Below are 19792 nucleotides of genomic sequence, written 5' to 3' on the forward strand. Positions count from 1 at the left end.
GCAGTTCCGCAGGGCCTGTAAGACGGAGCTCTTCCGCCAGGCCTTTGAGGGGGAGCCGCCGCCGTCACTGTTCCATCAATGATATCCTAACTACCTACCCCATGTTGGGGTAGTTGCCGCCCAATAGATCTGGAAAACACTCTTCCTGGAGCTCCTGCTACGAAGAACTTGGCCGCCAGTGTGGGACGTCGTCCATCTTGGATTTTATGTAAATAATTTTAGCACCAAATTTTATATCAGATATATTGTTTATTATGCTGCTGTCGTATTTACATTTTAACCTTTGTAAGCCGCCCCGAGCTGAATTACTGGATGGGGCGGGATATAAATCTCAATAATAAATAATAAATAAATAAATAAATTTGAGCAATATCTAAACATTGGCATGCAAGTATTCTTGAGTGGTGGTTCATGGGCCAATGGAGCGTACAGCACAGCCAATGGGAGAGCTGGAAAGTGCCAATATGCTGAGCTTTATATATATAGGATGTTCACTAGCAAACTGTCCAGACCAACCAGATTAGATGCCACAAGTCTCTACCTCTCAATCTTACCAGCTCTTCAAAACAGTTTCATTTTCCATGCAATCTTGCAGTCAAAATATTTTTCAAGAATCTCTATTCTACGCTAGCCAAATATGAACCTTATTTTCAATAAGGCTCATATTTGGCACAAACCAACCACTTGCACAACCACTTGACATATAAAGTTCCTTCTACCTAACCCACCTAAGCATATAGCTCATGCACGCACGTATGCACACACCCTCCCCAAGCCTGCCAGAAATACCACAGAGAGACTGCAAGCATATTAAAAGATCCCTCCTACAAACCAATAGGCACTAGATTAGGTTAAACTGTGTGAACATTAAAGATGCAAGTAGACCAATACAGATTTCTGTGTCAATCACTTTGTACTTTAACAACTTGAACTATACATTGATTTGTATTTATTCCAATTAAATCTCAAGGGTTTTAAAAAAGCAGCAACTCCAGAACTGTTAACAAATACAGCATGCAGAGTGAAGGTGGAAGTAGTTACTTAAGAACAAAGTTTGAGTCCAGTGGCACACTGAAGACCAACAACATTTTATTCACTAAATAAAACTTTGTTGATCGTAAAGGTGACAGTGGACGGGGGGGGGGGGGCAATGGAGCATGGCAACCCTTAAGAATCTGCGGATGTGTGGGTGGGCTGGACAAACCAGTCCCCTCTATGTGTGGAAGAACCGAAGCTAACACATCAACTTGCCTTCAAAGAGTAGCAGGTTTTAAGCCAGCTTTCAGGCCATCCTGTAGGAAGTCTAAGATCGCTTGAATAGTAGGCTCCAGAGTGTTTGATTTTCTCCTGCATCATCTGTGAAAGGCTTTCCTAGATGAGTTGTAGATTCTGGTGGCTGAGTCTTTTCTGGATGGCAGCAAAATGTCCATTACCTCCAAGGTGTATCCCAGCCTCAAGAAAGCTCTCTGTACAACCTCCACGCAGTCAGTTACCGCCATTCTGGATGAGGATGCCATACAGGACCCTGGATCAATATGTCTGGAGATAGTGGCAGATGGAATTGTTGTGAGGTTGCCATTCATTGTAGGGTGGAGAACCAGGGATGGCAAGGCCACCATGGCGGTACTATAAGAACCTCTGCCTTCTGTTGGCTGATTTTTCTGAGAAGTTTCGGAATGACCAGAATGGGTGGAAAGGCATACATCAGACCCTGGGGCTATTTAGCAGTCAGCACATCTGTCACCTCTGCTCAATGGTGAAAAAAATCTGGTGTAAAACCTTGGAAGTTGTTGAGATGAGGTGCAAATATGTCCACTACAGGTGGTTGGAACTGCTCTACTATCAGCTGGAACAGCTCCCTCTTCAAGGACCACACTTCTGGACTGAACGATCTCTTGACTGAGCCAGTCCACCTGTACATTGTGGGCACCCTTGATATGTTTGGCTCTGATGGATGCTAGATGATGCTCTGCCCAACTGAACAGTTCCATGGCTTCCCTGTGCAAGGCAGAAGATCTGGACCTCTCATGGTTGCTGAGATGTTGTCCGTGCATATCAATGTGTGATGGCCTGATACCTGGTTGCTGTAACAAAGTAGAGCTAGTCGGATGGCTCTCAGTTCCAATACATTGATCAGAAGACGGCAATTGGTCTGGGACCATTGACCCTGTATTGGTACATTGTTCAAGGTAGCACCCCAGCCAGATAAGACTGGCATCTGTGAACAGCTGCAACTCCTTGAGGACATAATAAAGCTTCCCCTGACACAAATTGCTCTATTTGGTTCACCACCTTAGGCTTTCCCTGATGGCAAAAGGCACCTTGATGGAAACATCTTGCTTTTCTATAATTTGGAGCTGGTAGGGCCAAAGCAGGAATTGGTGAGATCTTGTGTGAAGACGGCCCCCATTGTATGGCATCCAGGTTTGATATTAAAAAGCCCATCAATTCAGTCACAGCCAGTAGGGAAGGCAAGTTGTTCCTGATGATCAAGTCCGCTAACTTTTTTTCTTTTGTATCTTTTCCACTGGAAGAAAGAGGGAATTGTGCGTGGTATATATCACCATGGCAAGGTTCTCCAATCTCTGAGAGGGAGATAGAAAACTCTTATTCATATTGATCAGAAATCCATGTTGTTGGAGACACCAAATGGTTTGCTGTATGTCTGACAATGGTTTTTCCTTGGAGCTGGACCATATGACAAGGTCATCCAATTACAGATACACATGAATACCCTTTGTTCTCAGGTGAGCTATAAGACTGACGAGAACCTTGGTACATACTCTTGGAGTGGTGGCCAGTCCAAAGGGAAGTGCTCTGAACTGGAAATGTGATTTCCCTATGCAAAAATCTCAGGTAACGACAATGGTGGGGCAATATTGGGATATGCAGGTAGGCCTCTGTGAGGTGCAGAGAGGAGAGGAACTTCCATAGCTGATGTGCCTCGGTAATGGATTTGAGTGTCTCCATGTGGAAGTGCCATAGTTTGATCACTTTGGGTTTTGTTTTGTTTTTGAGCCCCCGGAGGGGATTTTTTATTGTTGTTTTTTTTAACACCACAAAAACTACAACAGAAACAGGGAGGGGGAAAACTACATATAAGGGAGAACGTAAAGAACCCACTACTAACTAAAAACCCAAGAGAGGAGACCCTCCAACTAGCTTTTTGCATCCAGACTTTTCAACTTTCTACTTCTTATGAACTGTGTCAAACTTTTAGAACTTTAAACCCTCCCCGTTTACATTTAGTTGCCCAATAACAGTGCCCTCCATAATCCCCAAGAACCAAAGTTCTCAAAGGCACAATTCAGAGTCCTTCAGCCTTTACTTCTTCTTCTCTCTTTTCCGCAGCTTGTAGGGACTTTTCGGGGCTGCTGCCCCCTGCTCAGACAAAGAGTCCTCACCAGATGAACCAGTTTCCAGCTCGCCGCTGGACCTACTGTCCTCTTCTTTTTTCTCATCCTCCGACCTTCCCAGCTGTTCTTTTAGAAATTCTTGAGCTTTAAGAACAGAGTCAATCTTTACTTTCTCTTTGATCTTAAATGTTACTCCTTCTGGAAATAGCCATTTATATCCAATTGAATTTGTTTGGAGGAAGAGCACAAGTTCTTTGTATTTCTTTCTGCGTTGCCTTACTTCAAATGGAATATCCTTTAGCGTTCTGACAGCATTCTCCTCCACCTTCAGAGGTGTTGCAGCCACTGCTTTCAGGATAGCATCCCTGATGTGCCTCTTCGAGAATCTTACTAAACTGTTGCTGGGGCAAGTAGCTCACACATAAGTTCTTTAATATTCTCTCCTCTATTCTCTGGCACCCCTTGGAAGCGCAGGACCATATTGGCCTTATCCATTTGCACTTGAAGCATTTTGATCTTCCAAAGAAACAGTTTTCTTTTCCAATTTTTGCACTTTCTTCCTCACTTTCTGCATTGACTCAGCCATTTCCTTTACTTTCTCCGCATCCTGCTTCATTACTTGGATCAAGTCTGTTATTTGCGTTTGTTGGGCAGTGATGCTTGTTGTTACTGCTGACAGCTGCGTTTGTTGGGCTGTAATATTCGCTGTTACCACGGACATCTGCTCTTTGAAGGTGTTTAGCTGTTCCAGTAGAGGGTGCATGACCTCAGCCATCGCCTTAGCCATCTCACTGGTCGTTTCCGGCTTCGGAGTACTCTAGTTTCATTTTTAAAAGTTTCTCTTTGTCTCTGTCCCTCTTCCCCGCCATCTTTTTTCTGTTTGTTTACTTTCGTGAAATTTTTTTTAAAGTCTTTGAATATGCGCTTGACTGTTTAGCTCGATTGGGTGAGTACTTCTGGACAATCGCACGTTTTTTCTTCCGCTCCCCCCCCTTCGCTCAGCAATTTATGCGCATGGGAGGCGTCCCTCCCCCGCTCACTTCTGCTGTTCCGCAAGGTAGGGTAGGGAGCATCTTTTCTTTTAAAAATCGTTTCTCGGTTGACTCACGTTCATAATTGGTCTTCCGACCCCGCTTCGTTCATCATTTCTCATGCCCAATCTCCTGTGCTTGACCCGGTTAGCTTCACTTGTACCATTCGGTCTCTTGGCTGGACGAACCATTGGAGCAAGGGGGAGCCTCGATTCTCTGGCATTCAGCCATTGAAGAGGCTACCCCCTCAAAGCTCCTTGGCCAGGGTCCCTTCACCGGGCCCCTGGGGGATTTATGAGCCTGCTCACCCCCTCCCTCTGCCAGAGCACGGAGACACCCCGGGAGGTCCGGGAGATGAGTCCGTGAGCGTGCCACCATCAACCGGAAGTCTCCATAGTTTGATCACTTGTTCAGGTATTTCAGGTCCAATATTGCCCACCAGTCTCCATTTTTCTTGGGGACTGGGAAAAAGATGAGTAGACCCCCTGGCGTTTTTGGTCTGGAGGCATAGGCTCTATTGCTTGGATATTGAGGAGATGTTTGATGGCTTTGTATGTTATTTCCCTTTTTGCCTGGGTTCTTGCACAGGGGAGAAGCGATGAAACGATCCAGTGGGATCTTTCTGAACTCTATGACATAGCCATGAGAAACAATTTCTAATGTCCAGGAGACTGCTTGCAAATTTATCCATGCTGACTGGAAATGAAGCAGACGTCCCCCCACCACAACTAGGATGTCACTCCAGTCATGCCTTATTGAGTTTGACCTCTTGGTCCTGTTTGTCAGGTCTCCTGGATGCTTGTCTGGAGAACCTAGGGTTGTGACTGTCTGGAGTGTCCCCAAGCTGACCTTTTGGTGTCTTGCCTAGTCCTGGAGAAGCTGTTGGGAGTTACGAAAGAACTAGCTGCTGTAGACTCTCTTGTCGGGGCGTCAAAGGGTCTTAGACATTGCTTGCTTCTTCTCCCTTGCTTCTACTAATATCTTTTCCAGGGCTTCCCCAAAGAATTTCTCACCATGGAATGGGTAGGAGAACGCAATATGCTTGGAGAGTAGCTCCACTTCCCACACCAGCAGCCAGAAACTCCTCTTGGCCACTGCGGACGACATTGCTCTAGAGCAGAATATAAGAGCGTCCAGACAGGCATCGGTGGTAAACTCGGCTGCTTTCAGCAGTCTGTTGGTGCCCTCCAGCAGCCTCATGTTGTTGCTCGGGAGTAGCTGGACGAGTTTTCCTGGCCCAAACTATGGCTGCCCTGGAGACTATGGCCTCAGTGGCTGAGGCCTTGATTGCTACTGTGGTGGCTTTGTGATGCCTCTTGAGAGCCATGTCTGTCTTCCGGCAGCCCCAGTTGTCATGGGCTGTCCCATCTGTCTTCTGAGAGGAGGCTGAAGGACTGTAATGCAGCAACTGGGGTATCCGATACCAGTGTCTCCCACCAGGAGGTTGACATCTGACGTCAGTGGCATCACCTGGGAGTTGTCATGCCATCTGGGGCTAGCTTCCACCAGACAAAGGACAGGGGTGGGGCGAAACCCCTTCTGTGGGGGAAGAGTGATGGTGCTTTCTCCCATGCTTCTGATGATCGTCCCAAAGGATGACGTTGTTGGCAGCCAGGACAAGCCAAGAGATCATGTCAGCTCCAGTTAAGGTGTCTCTCACATCCCCAGACTGGGCGCTGGAGTCCCCGCTGTCATCAAGGAAGCTGTCCCTCCAAGCTTCTGACAGCTATTTCCAAAGGCCAGCAGCCACTGTGAAGCCTGTCCTCCAAAGCAGAGAAAAGGGCGAGGGGGGGGGAGAAAGAACTGTGAGAAGAGGAACTGGGAGGCAGCTGTGGGATAAGGAAAAAAAGTAAAGTTGAGAATAGGACTTAAGAGTGTAAAAGAAAGATTTCAGAATAAGAAGAAGAAAGAATGATCACAATTAGCCTATAAGTAGGAGGCTAAGCCTACAACTGTGCTCCCCCTATCGAGGGAGGAAAGGAACTGAGGTTTGGGTGTTCCCTCTCCACAGGAAGAGGAAGACACTGATTTCCTGCCTCCTTGATTGGATGATGGGAAACACCCAAGATGTCCTCCTCCTCAGAGGGAGAAGGGGCAGTGCAGCAGCATATGTCCAACCATCTCAATTTCTTCAGCAGCACAAGGACATAAACACTCCTGAAGTGGTACACCATGGTATCTCCCTTTTAATAAAGCAGATGGAAGAACATAGAGATGGGCCAGCGTGAAAATCCTGTGTTGGGAATCAATAAATTACCTAGAAAGTAGGGCAACACCTATTTCCTGTTCCTAAAGTTATGGTACTATGCAGTGTTTCATATCCCAAATACTTTGCTTAATTTCAGATTTAGCTTTGGAATAACCCAAGGCTAACAAACTACTAGAAGAATATCCAATGGATTGTAATTTCTCTGAAAGGGACCTTTTCCATTTTGACTGAAAGGTGTCTATTAGCATTACAGGTGCAAGACCCACAGGAGATAAAACAAATTTCAGCCAGTAATTGATCCTTTGTATCCATGCATCTGTTTCCAGAGAAATTAAAGCTGCTTCTAAATGCAAAACTATATAGGAATGAAGTGGGAGGCTGCAAGTACAGCTCTCAGAAAGTTGGCATATGTACGGAAGTCAGACAGCAACTATGTAATAACCTTGGCCACAAAGACATGAATAGCTGAATGGACACATTGGCCTCCTTTGGTATAGATTTTCCTCCAAAACCAAAGACAATTCTCTCAGCATTCCCATCCACATTCTTAATTTGAGTGTGCCAAGACCCAGACAAATGTATAATAAAGTCTAGAAAGGGTCTTGGCCCAGAGGCCATAGTATATACAGTAGCACCAAGTAAATTAACATGGAATATACTCAGACTCAAACCAAACAAAACACCTTTCTGTGCAGAATCCAACTAATTCTACAAATTAAAAAAAGAGTTCATAGTTATTAATGGGTAGGATACAAAGTACCACAAGTAGAACTAGATTTCCCCATCTACCTCCTACCCAATGTAAACCACAGAAACCCCTGAAATTCTGAAGGTAAGTGACTCTCCTTAACAGCATAGGGAGGAAGGCAAAGTGAGGGAATGCGTGGAGAGCTGGAAAAGATCACTCCATCTCCTCTGCAAACGAAGTGTGTTCTAAAGGCAGAAGAGCAGCTTTGGATCCAGTTCAATGTCTATCATTCAGCTCAGAAAGTCAATTATGGCAAGTGGTCAGCATTATGTACAAGGAGTATCACAGACCGAACCTACGGAAAAGTATGCCCTCTGAGTCAGAAGTCCTAATGTTGGGAAAGGGGGCTACTGTAATTACTCAATGAAGAAAAATACACTGTTCATCCAGACTGTATGCCATATAACTGGGGCAATATCCTGAAACAGAGATGAAACCAACTACTGCTATTGTTCTAACTCTGAAAACTATCTTATTTAAGTTAACTTATTCTGTCCTACCTTCCTGTAGAATAGCAGAAGTCTGGAAAAGATGCTACCTGGACCTGGTAGAATGTCCTTCTATAGTAGGAGATATCAACACAAAGGAATTAATATCAGGCTTTAGAGGCTCCTGGGTTCAGCCCTAGCAAGTGAAACTACATGCCAGAGCTAGGTTCTGGCACAAAGGTATTAAGAAGCACATCCAGCCATACATTTGATGTGTTCAGCTTCATGTACAGGAGGTTCATTTAACCTACAGATATAAACCACAATGCACATGAATATCAAATGTGCAATCCATGATCTGCAAAAATGGGTCTCAGCTCTCACTTTGAGGATGTCTGAACACTGGAAATTCTAAGCAGAGAGTTAACAGCATTCAGAGAAAAACCAAGTCTTGCAACTAGAAATCTCCAAACTAAATTGACTCATAAAGCAACTGTAGTGCGCTCTGAAAACTGCGAAGCAAGGGACATCTAACACTCAATTTCTGTAAAGTTATCTTCCTTTTCTCTAATTAATTGCATTTTTGAAGGCTGTTCAAGGGCATTCCAGGTACTCCAATGGAAAGGGAAGACAATGTACTTCTTACCCAGTTAAAATCAAAGCAGATAATTAATGTTCAGACTTAGCAGACTCGTATCTTAACCTAATTATTAAAAGCTTTGATTATTCCAAGTATTGTTTAAACCTTTCATAACATTGAGTGTTTCCACAGCTCTATGTCTGTGTGTGCACGTTGGGGAAAATAAATCAAATACTCTTATCAAGATTACGAAAGAAAACGAGTGCCTTTGTACTTACAGCAGTACATAGTACTCTATATTTTATATAGTCCAAAAACATAGCTATAAATCAGGTGGTAATTTGCCAGGATAGCCTCACTGAGAGCCAAACTACACATTACAACATATGAGAGTCTGCTACAAAGGTTTGCAGTCATATTATAGCTGCAAGTTCCCAGCAAAAACTCTACTTATAAGTGCCATGGCACCCCAGTTCAGTTCAGGACCATGGCACAGTGCTGGCAGGGTTACTTGCCCTATTAGGGCTTCATCAGTACTGAATACTTGCATGTACAGCCCCCAAGCACAGGAAAATGACATGGGGAAGGTGAGAGCCCCCAAGGTGCCAGATATGACCTTTGGAATTGTTCGGCATCACAGTCCTGATCTGAATTAGGACCTCACAACATTTTTTATTTTGACATGGGTATGTTGTAGCATGCGGTTTGGCCCTGAGTGACCTTCATCCCCCAAAGAAACCTCTATGAAGTGTATTTTGTATCTTCTGAAAAAGCAAAGAGCCAATGGACTTTTCATTCCTGAAAACCACAACTCACTTCCTCACAGCTCACTTGAGACGTGTGGATTCGTGGCCCCATCTGAAACTGTTCACCAGAGCTACTGCTCAAACAATAATTAGGTGAACAAATCACTGATAGGAGTGGGGAGGAAAACACTGTGCCATGGCGGGGGGGGGGGAGACTTATTGGTAGAGCTCACAAGATTAAGCAGAGGCTTAGAACAATGGGTGCAGCTATTAATACTGTAGTATACTGTACTACCAAGGCTTTTATTATATGTTAGTTATGAGTAGTCCTGCTGGATCATGCTATGGTCCAGTTTCTTGTTTCTAACATTTCTCAACCAGAAACTTCCACAAAATACACAGCTTGGCAAAGACAACAATTCTCCCATCACTGTTCTCAGAAACTGGTATTCTATTCACAGAAGCTCCATTTTACTATTGTGTCTAATTGGCTTTTGACAGATCCACCACAACCCCCAAGATCCTTTCAGCCAGTCCTCAGCTATATGAGTGAAACTGGGGTCACATTGCATTTACTTATTTTGAACCTATTTTTCATTTTGTTGTCAATTCACAGTTTAGAGAGGTCCTTTTGGAGCTCTTCAAAAATCTGCATGGGTTTCACTATTCAGGAAAAATCTGTTATCACCCACAAATCTGCCCCCCTTGTTTTTTCCTTGAACTCCATATCCAGCACTCACACCCACCTTTTCAAATTTATCTTCCTTTATACTCTTTCATTTTTTAAGTATTTGGACTCTTTTCCCCTCAATTTCCTCCCCATCTGCCATGGCAACTTACCTGGGTGACTATCTGGCCATTTAGCAAATCCACCAACAAGGCGATCTTGGGTTGATAATATATAATTTCTGTTCTTTTCATAGTTTGTATACTGGAATATTTTCAGAAGCTGAAAGAGAAGCCGATTTAAAAACACCACCATTACCATAAAATTATTATTAAGCTTTATTGACACTGGCAGTAAAGCAAAGCATTGCTTTAATGCATTTTATACCTTGATCTCTCATGAGAAAAGCAAAGTACCGTGAGAATAATCCCAGAGAGAAACACATGCCTATTGCCTTAGATAAGAATCATGAAGGCTGTTGGTGATGCTTTCAACACTACTGTTTAGAACTGTGGCAGTGACATCACAGGCTGTCTCTGTAGCAGCCCATTTTTTAGTACACCCAAGAGATAATGGCCACATCACTTTTGCCTTTTTAAAGGGACATCACGATTTTATTTTCCTCAACTTATGGGTAATTATTTAATTTTTACAGATGTGCAGATTGTTTTAATTGTACATTTATTGCTCTCACTGGGTTGTTCATTATGTAAATTGTTAAACTGCTTCAAATGTGGGAAAAGCAGTCTAAAATTTTAAGAAAAATATTACTGGAATTATAAAATAATGATATTATTTTAAAGTAGCATATCAGATGTACATGAAATGACAATCAATGAACTATGCAAATGGCAAATAAGCTGACATTTATACTATGGATTTTAGTGTTTATTTCTACTTTTATATTACCTTAAGAGTTGCTCCTACCCAAAACGAATAGCAGGTGTCTACAGGCTTATTTGGCCGGCCATGATAGCCATTCTGCTGCCTCATGATGCACCATCTTCTTATCCTGTCAAGTTCTCTCTCTGAAAAGACTTCTTCCAGTTTACCCATCAGGCATAATGATGCAATACCACAAAAAGTGGAGCCACCTGTAAGATGCAAGTGTTTTAGTTTACACAGAGTTACTACAGAAAGTCAATCTGAACAGTACATAAAACTCTACCATATATACCAAATGATTCCCAAGAAATACAGGGCAATCTGAAATATGCAGTGTAGCACTATAACGTCATTCAGTTGGGCAGAGAGGCCAACGTGAAACAAAAAACAGATGGCTGAGCAACAGAGATTAATGTTCAAGCATATGTGACTGCTTTTTAGCTAGTTAGAAGAAGTTGGATTTATACCCCGCCCTTCACTTGGAGTCTCAGAGCGGCCTACAATCTCCTTCCCGTCCTCCCCCCACAACAGACACCCTGTGAGGTAGGTGGGGCTGAGAGAGCTCTGAGGGAACAGCTCTTCAGAGAACAGCTCTGAGAGAACTGTGACTGACCCAAGGCCACCCAGCTGGCTGCATGTGGAAGAGTGAGGAATCAAACCTGGTTCTCTTAACCACTACACCAAACTGGCTGACATCTCTAAGCCTATGTGTCTAAATGTCAACAATCACATAAAATAGTTAACAAAAGCACACCAGATTTCATTACAACAATTAAGCTGCAAGGACAACCACTGTTTTCCTGTTCATACTGCTCCATCTTGGAACCACGCTTCAGCCAAAGAAAACAAAGGTATTTCAACCTTTCTTCTCAACTTGCACACTACCACTTCTAGGACTGCAGTTTTGATACAGTTTTACATCCAATGTAGATATAAAGAGTTAGTGTGGTGTGATGGGAGTGAGTGTCATACTGCAGATTCAAAAATTTAGTTGGCATTTCAACATTAAAGCTTCTCAAAATACACATTCTTTTTGCAACCAGGATGCAAAAATAATATACCGAAGTGCTGCTCGTTCACACTCATGTTCTTACCATGTGATTCAAGTCCAGCTCCTTGGGCAAGCCCATTATCATAGGACTAGGGGGGGGGGGGAGGAAAAAAAGGAAAAGCAATCATTCACATGAACTTTTAACACCAGCTCTGTTTGAGTAAGCTTCCTATCCATTTCATTTCTTTTTAATTTGCCATTCTACTTGACTTCCCTGCACAGCAGATAATTCTAAAACCACTTCATACTTTCAACAAAACTCCATTGGTTTTCTGATTCCAAAGAGCACCACCACTTAATGTGATCTGAAGTGAAACTGCAGTATTATATACCCTAAGAGTCTATTTGGGTTTTGAGCTAGAGATACACTGTAATCCATCAATTCTCAACTATCCACAAGCTCATGCATGGTAGAGTACTATGTATCTGTGCCAAATGGAATTTGTGGATACTATAGCTATACCTACTGTAGTTAGCTCACACCAGTGCCAATTTAAGGTTCTGACCTCTACCTCTACTGACCTCTACTGTAGGACTTGCAATGAAAAAACCTAGTTTCAGATACCATTGCCCTCCTCTCCCATCCCACTGTGTCCACTGTATTATTTAAAAAAGTGACATTATGAGTGAGATGTGTGGTAAGTGCATAGTCTTCAAAATCAGTTACAGTGGCCTAGATAACTGCCATTATGAAAAAGCTGCACAAAAGCTGCTGATTTACAAACAACTGTGACTGCTGCTTGAGGGCAGGGTTGGGAAAGAATAAAGAGGATCAGCAAATCATGCCTGCCCTTCCTTAAGGATCACTCTGCTGCCCTGCCCTGAAGCATACAGACGAAAGACTTGCAGAAGATCAAATATATAGTACAGAATTAAAATCAAAACCACACCAAGAACGACAGAGTTAATCTGTAGGGTAAACCTAACAAGAACTGCAAAACCAACCTACCTAAAGGTTTAAGAAAGTGTTAATGTTCATCTGCATATGGTAACTGTCCATTGTAACCCTTTCCCATCAAATAACCAAGAACAAAGTGCTTCTAGAATGTGGAAGTGCAAGCCTCTGACCATCCAGAAGTTACTGTAATCATATGCCTGACTACTGCAAAATGGTGGTGGTGGTGGAAAAGTGCCACACAGGTGGTTCTCAACCTGGGGCAGGATTGAGCACCCATCCTCTCAAGCACCCATCCTTTCAAAAGGTTTTTCAAACTTCCAGGGGGTTTCCTGTATTAGCAATGAACAGGCAGCACAGCTGATACTCAGGAGCAGACAGCTCAAAGTGCTTCCTTGAAAAAAATGCTGAGAAGCTAACCCACAATATATAAGCCTGGAATCAGTTAGGCAGCAGTAGAGGGAAAAGAAGCAGCTTATTCCAAGACAGTTGAAGGGGCAAAAACAGCTCAAATTTTTTGGGTTAGACCATTGACCTTTCCTATCGATATTTACAGCACTGAATGTGGATCTCACTGCTATTAGTGTTCATTCACACACTGCATCTATAGAACAGGCCAACCTATACTACAGTCCTAACCAGTGTTCCCTCTAAGCTGAGTCAGTGTGAGCCAGCTCACAGTTTTTTAGCCTCCAGCTCACACATTTTTGTCTCAGCTCAGAAAGGAGGGCTCCAGGGCAAACTAACTTATGCAGCAGCCAAATCGCTTGCTCACAACTTTAATGCCAGGAGCTCACAAAGTAGAATTCTTGCTCACAAGACTCCACAGCTTATAGGGAGCCTTGGTCCTAACTATTTGATTGGTTTTGGAGCTTTTGGAGCTGTTCACACATATTTTACGTAAGATTCCCAACGAGGAGGAACCATGGTCAGTGAAGTTACATGGGAATGTCTCAAGAGTTCTAACTCATGAGTCACATAAAAACAATATTAAAAAAAACTAAAAAGAATACTTAAGAATATGGCCAGTAAGTAGTAGTTCTCAAAGGGGAAGCAGATCTTTGGAAGAAAATATATATCACTCAAAGCCAATAGTTCCATAAATCAACAGGATAGTATTACTTTCTATATTTTGTAGCAGGTGTAGATAAGATCTGAACAGTTTGTTAAATGATTGCAGATAAACCAGGGATGCAGCAAGCACTTAAAAATGGTGGCACTTATCATAGCAAATAGGCTGAGAACTCCTAAGTAACATATGTTCTTTCTTACTTCATACTGGTTAGGCAGTCATGTGTCCAACTTCAGGAAACAGATCTTAAGTAGAACAACATTCTATGGATTCAGCAGACAATGAAGAAACATCAGGTGTTGTTGCCTAACCAAATGCCAATTTGCACTGCTGAGAAAAGTTCTGAAAAGATGGACATATTTACTGAATTGGGAACATCTAACTTCAAGAAAAGATTTATGAAAAGGAACCAGCAGCATTTTTGGGGTATCAAGAGGGATATCTAGCACATTCACAGAGAAATAGGCAAGAGGCACCAGATTCATGCTGTAGCACAGCTGGTTCAGAATTTAAGACTTCACGAAGGCTTTCAAATTGCCATGCCCATTAGATTGTGAGGTGACAGAGAGGCGGAGCTGTGGTGTAGCAATTCAGTGGGAATCACTCCCGGCTACCGATTCTTCGTTCTTTTTTGGGGGGGGGGGGTTCATGGGATCCCGACCCCCACTGGACCTCCTGGAGGGAGGTCTGGTGCAAGGGACTTGATTCGGGGGGCCCACTTGCCGCAACAAGTGGGTGGCAGCCCTGGATCGTCCCAGAAGCACGGAACAAAGAAGAGCAGGTTTGGCAGCCATAACCTGCACTAGCTGTGAACACTCCTAAGAGTGTTTGAGCCTCATCCATAACATCCAATGACGAAACACCCCATAAGTACCTGTAATAGCACATTGAAGAATTTGATGATTTCTCCGAATAAGCCCCTTTAAATCTTCAAAACGATACAGAAAGAGGTGGAATTCCCCCCTCCTTTTCTGAGTGAAGTGGCAGAGACGAGATAAGAGTCACAAAAAGAATCTTGAGATAAACATTTTCTAGGGCAAAGAGGGACTTTTGTTTGAGCTTCTACAAGAGAACTATAAATTTTCTTCTCAAAAAGAAAGATATACAGAGTGAAATTCACAATTATGTGACAATTCTTTGCGACGTCATGCTTTACTGCTGAGAACAGAATAGAAGCGCACTCTGTTTAGTCTTTACCATAAAGCTGCGAAACATTTGGCTTGTGTGTGAGACCGTTGACTGCTGAGGGGAGTAATATCTGGCAGAGGCAGGCAGCTTGAAAGAGACAGCTGATAAGCAACTTGTAGAGACGCTGGACTTTGCTAGACTGAACGGAGACTGAGACTCTTGTTATTGTATTGAAATGAGCGATCAGCACCCTCAGGAAAACATGCCAGATGATTCAGACATGGAGAGCTCAGTAGAATCTGAGAAGCTTCCAATATCTTGGGAGGAGATCCAGGCTGTGATTATTGAATCAGTGATCCAGGCAATTAACAAGGCTTTTGAACTGATATTAGACCAAAAGCCTTCAGCTTTAAACCAAATCACTGGCAAGGAACCTCAACACCAAACTGAGCAAGAAGCTGAAATACTTTGCAACTAAGCTGACCTAAATTACAGTGAAAAGGAATTACAGCATCCAACTGTGCAAGACGCAGGGCAATACTACACTCAAGAGGAACTAATCTTCAGTGGGAATCAAGCTGATTTCAGCAGTGAGAATAATAGGTCTACTAAAGGTCTGTCAAATTCTGGAACCCTTAAAGGTCTGTCAAATTCTGGAACCCTTAAAAGTACAAGTACAAGGAAGAAAATATACCAGAGAGAAGATGAAACAAACATAAACATTGAATATAGATGGCAAATCATGAAAGAAAGCCTTTCTACATACAAGGAGAAGAGGCATAGATCCAAGGCTCTACTAAAAAGAAGAAATTACAAAAAGAAGAAGAAAAACTAAGATATAATAATAAAATTAGTTTAGGGATTCTGTTATAAAATTGATCTAGAGACTGGTTAAAATGAGCTAGAAAAATTATAGTCTATATTTAAAAATCTAAGGGAAGATTAATTTTAAAGGTTTATATAATCTTTTTATAAAAATTAATCTGAGTTCAGTTCACGGAATCTTGGATAAGACTGGATTAGTGAATACTAGCTCACATTAACTGATTAAATTAGGCTAAAGGATATGCGTTTATATATTCATAATTTAGTCCGCATTTAAAATACTTACAGAAAGAAGAAAACTAGTTTTTCAAATAATTTAACCCCAAAAGAGTATGAATTGTATAAGGGAAAAAAATCCAGTCTAGGGAATATGTACGAATGTTTAATTGAATAAGGTTGCTTAAGATTGATAATTGATAACTATATAGGCCAAATGGACTCGATGCGGCTTCAGATGGCGTTGCGGGAGCCGAAGCCCCCTGGCAGCTTGTTGGATGAGCTGTGAGGTGATTAAGAAAAGCTTTTCAGGATGTTTTTAAAGGAGATCCGAACAGCTTCTTTTGGGGATGGCATGAAGTCTAGAGAATCTTAACTCTGCAGTAGTTGACTCTGTGTGCTACAACATTTTTAATATATCGACTTGGCAGAATTGCTGTTGCATAACCAAATTACATGAACCTCCCCAGCATGCCAATTTCACTGCCAAGGAAAGTTCTGACAAGCCTCATTTTCTTGCAAAACAGTGACGCAAGATATGGAGAAACAAAACCACATCTTTTGTTTAGTGGCAGCCTTCTAACAATGATGTGCATTTTGCCTGTAATAAAGGGACATATCAGAACAGTCTAGAATCGCAGAACTACCAACACAATCATTTGCATCAATGCTATATTTATGTAACATTATAACAAGATACAAACTCCTCAGATATTCAACAGAAATATTTTTAATTTTCCATTATCAGTATTATATTGAGAAAGGCTCCAATTGCAAGGTTTCAAGGCAGTTGCTATAAAGAATCCTAATATAATAGAAATATTACCACAACAAGTGAGTTCAAGTGCTAATGTACTTCCTCAGTGATAAACAGGGAGACCTAAAAAAGTTTGTTTTGAACAAAAACTCCACTAAAGTAATCTAGCATTAGGAACGGAGAGATCTCAAATATCACTGTTACAAATACATCCCTGCTTCTCACCAGATGTCAGTGTACAAATTACCACTGCATGCAAAAGATATTGTTGTAACACAGCCCAGTTTTCAAAGAGGATGAGAATGAAAAGTCTAACAAGGGCATCCAAATATACAATCTATTGTACTGGGAAACAGATGGAACATTAGTGTACATGACAAGTCAGGATGGAATGAGATGTTCAGTGGCACACAAGATCTCCAGCCCTGTGACACTGACATGTGAAAACAGGGAAATGGGTAATCTGCAGGCAAAAGATGTCTTGGAGAGTTGTTTAGAAGAAGAAGAGAGGAGATTGGATTTATACCCCGCCCTTCACTACCCAAAGGTGTCTCAGAGCGGCTTACAAACTCCTTTCCATTCCCCTCCCCACAACAGACACCCTGTGAGGTGGGTGGGGCTGAGAGAGCTCTGACAGAAACTGCTCTTTTTCAAGAACAGCTTGTTATCAGAGCTATGGCTTGCCCAAGGTCATCCAGCCAGGTGCAAGTGGAGGAGTGGGGAATCAAACCCGGATCTCCCAGATTAGAGTCCGTGCACTTAATCACTACACCAAACTGGTTTAGCCCTTCCCTGCTTGATGCTTCTCTTCTGACCTTTTTCCTTACTGGCTTAGAAATTGTATTTTGAATCTTTACCTGGAAGAAAAGTGATTTATGACAAGGAGAGAGATTACAGTTAAAAAAAGAGTGCATTGGGAAACGATTAAGCATACACCCCTGCCCATTACTTCTCCCCTGCAAATTGGCAGCAATCCAAATGCTCTCCAAATACCTATTTTTTATTTTATTCAATTAAAACAAATGGCTATAAGTGTAAGCAAATTACATAACTAAGCACACTCCCATTGCCCCTCCTTTTCTCTAATCGATTTGGCTTTTCCCAACACATCCCTGAATCCAAATTCAACCATTTTTGTGACTATTATCTTCTGCAGGAAGTAAAACCTTTTCAGTTCCGCCCCAGGCTTCTGGCATGTCCTTCTATGGATGCTACTTTCAGTTCCCTTACTTATGGCAGTCTACAGACAAATTAAGAGCAAGTAAAACAATCTTATTTCATTGTGCTTTCAACAAGAGTAAGGCAGAGCTCCTCAGAACATTCTTGTATTGCTTGACAAAACTCACCATGCTTCGCCTAATATAGTCTATGGCTTTCTTCATATCCATTCCTGACCAGTTGTTGAGCATGTAGCATATACAAGAAGCGCAGTATACAAATCTCATGTCATTTTCACTTCCATCAAGGACCGCACAAAAACTGAAACATATATTGAAGTTATACTGAATATATTTTCAACAATTATTGCAGAGTTAAAAGCACTTAAACTGGATCTGGAATTCTTTATTTTGTTTCACAGGGGAAAATGCAGTGTGATTTTGTAAGGGATAATTCTCAAGTTATCTCCTACAGGGCAATACCAGAACCTCTACGTATTCCACTCACTACAAGATACAGAGGCTTCTTGTTTTGACTTGCAACAATGCCCACTGCTCAGTGGAATGGCAGTACCTACTCATGGTTCTGTGTCTTCCCCATTTCTATACTCTCTGCTTCTAAGGACAATAGAAGACCTCCATCAATGGAGGTACTAAGATCAATCACTTGAAGCTTAAACCAAATACAGGTAATCCTCCACTTTGAGTCACCAAGGATAAAAATTATGACTTTATTCATCCCACTCCATTCAAGGGGGTCTTTATGCTCCTTGGTCATACGCCCATTTTTAGGAAAATTCAGCACTCATTGGAGGAATGTCCGAAGTCTTGGAGGAAACTGCTGTGCCTCTTTTTTTTTATGGCTACAGCCCCCCCCCCCAAGGGAAAGGAGAATATTTCACCCCAGAGTTCTAAGTTAATTTTAGCATACACATATGAAGGCAATACAAAAATATGTATTATAATCCTTACGATCCTTTGATATTCCGCACAATACATAAGGAGAAGCAAAAGAGAAGCTCATACAACTTATCCATATAAATATCTGGCTACTTGTATCAATATTTAATGGAAGATTTTATTGCATGCATCCTTCCATCTGCTGTTGTATCACATTGCTACAGATAAGTTACTGTAACAATTCTCATCAGAATTTCTCATTCAGCAATCTACCCCTTCAACTTGTATTCAGTGGAATACAAGTGATAATTATACGTAAAGTGATATATGCTCTCATTTAGATCAAATTCAAAAACATATTAAACATTAGAGAAACCACACGTATGTGAAAAACTAGGGGTGATCCACACATTTAGAAGTCCATGTGTCTACCCCATCCCCCCATGGACTTTTGAGGAGATGTTCTGGGAGTTTCTCATAGCATCCAAGGAAAAAGGCCCTTCTTTGCCTGTTGTGAAAACTGAAGGCTATCTTCAGATTTCTGCAACAGGGCCAACAGCAGCTCCCCAGGACTGTTTCAGGTAAGGAAAATGACATGGGGAGAGGTTTAAGCTCCTTCTCCTTGCATGCACCTGGGTACTCCTAGCACACATTTGTTCCAGAGTTACTGTGGTAGCCACATGCAATGCTCCCTCTAAGCTGTGGAGTCTTGTGAGCAAAAGTTCTACTTTGTGAGCTACCGGCATTAAAGTTGTGAGCAGGTGATTTGGCTACTGCATAAATTAGTGTGTTCTGGAGCCATCCTTCCTGAGCTGAGACAAAAATGTGCGAGCCGGAGGCTAAAAAACTGTGAGCTAGCTCACACTAACTCAGCTTAGAGGGAACATTGGCCACATGTCTAGGTTGTGTGAATTGCCCCTGAGGAAGCCACAAGTATCCAATATGTAAGGTTTGTAACAAAGAAAATAAGATTTTTAGCTCTTTAATAAACTAATGACATTTATTAAACTATCAAGTGCTTTCAGATACTACTGGAGACCTGTAGGTTAGTAAATAACAACACACACAATCCACATCTCACTCAAGTTATCTAATCAGCCAGACTAAGAAATTATTTTCCTGTATACCCCTATCCCCATCC

The 19792-nt window shown here is 42.1% G+C and overlaps 1 protein-coding gene across 4 annotated transcripts in view; it reads right to left on the minus strand.

Annotated features, from left to right (window-relative positions):
• The window catches only part of PGGT1B (protein geranylgeranyltransferase type I, beta subunit), a 60998-nt gene that overhangs the window by 8850 nt on the left and 32356 nt on the right, over window positions 1-19792 (minus strand). For 3 of the 4 annotated variants that reach the window (XM_015416296.1, XM_015416294.1, XM_015416293.1), the window contains 4 exons: window positions 17941-18073; window positions 11745-11790; window positions 10675-10859; window positions 9939-10047 (listed from right to left, as the gene is read on the minus strand). In XM_015416296.1, the coding sequence (XP_015271782.1) occupies window positions 9939-10047; window positions 10675-10859; window positions 11745-11790; window positions 17941-18073 (473 nt within the window). Of the gene's footprint in view, window positions 1-7844; window positions 7905-9938; window positions 10048-10674; window positions 10860-11744; window positions 11791-17940; window positions 18074-19792 lie in introns of all 4 variants that reach the window. The other variant, XM_015416295.1, reaches the window with a different exon arrangement.

This window comes from Gekko japonicus, unplaced genomic scaffold (genome assembly GCF_001447785.1).
Source record: "Gekko japonicus isolate JY-2015 unplaced genomic scaffold, Gekko_japonicus_V1.1 scaffold692, whole genome shotgun sequence".
Lineage (NCBI taxonomy): Eukaryota > Metazoa > Chordata > Lepidosauria > Squamata > Gekkonidae > Gekko > Gekko japonicus.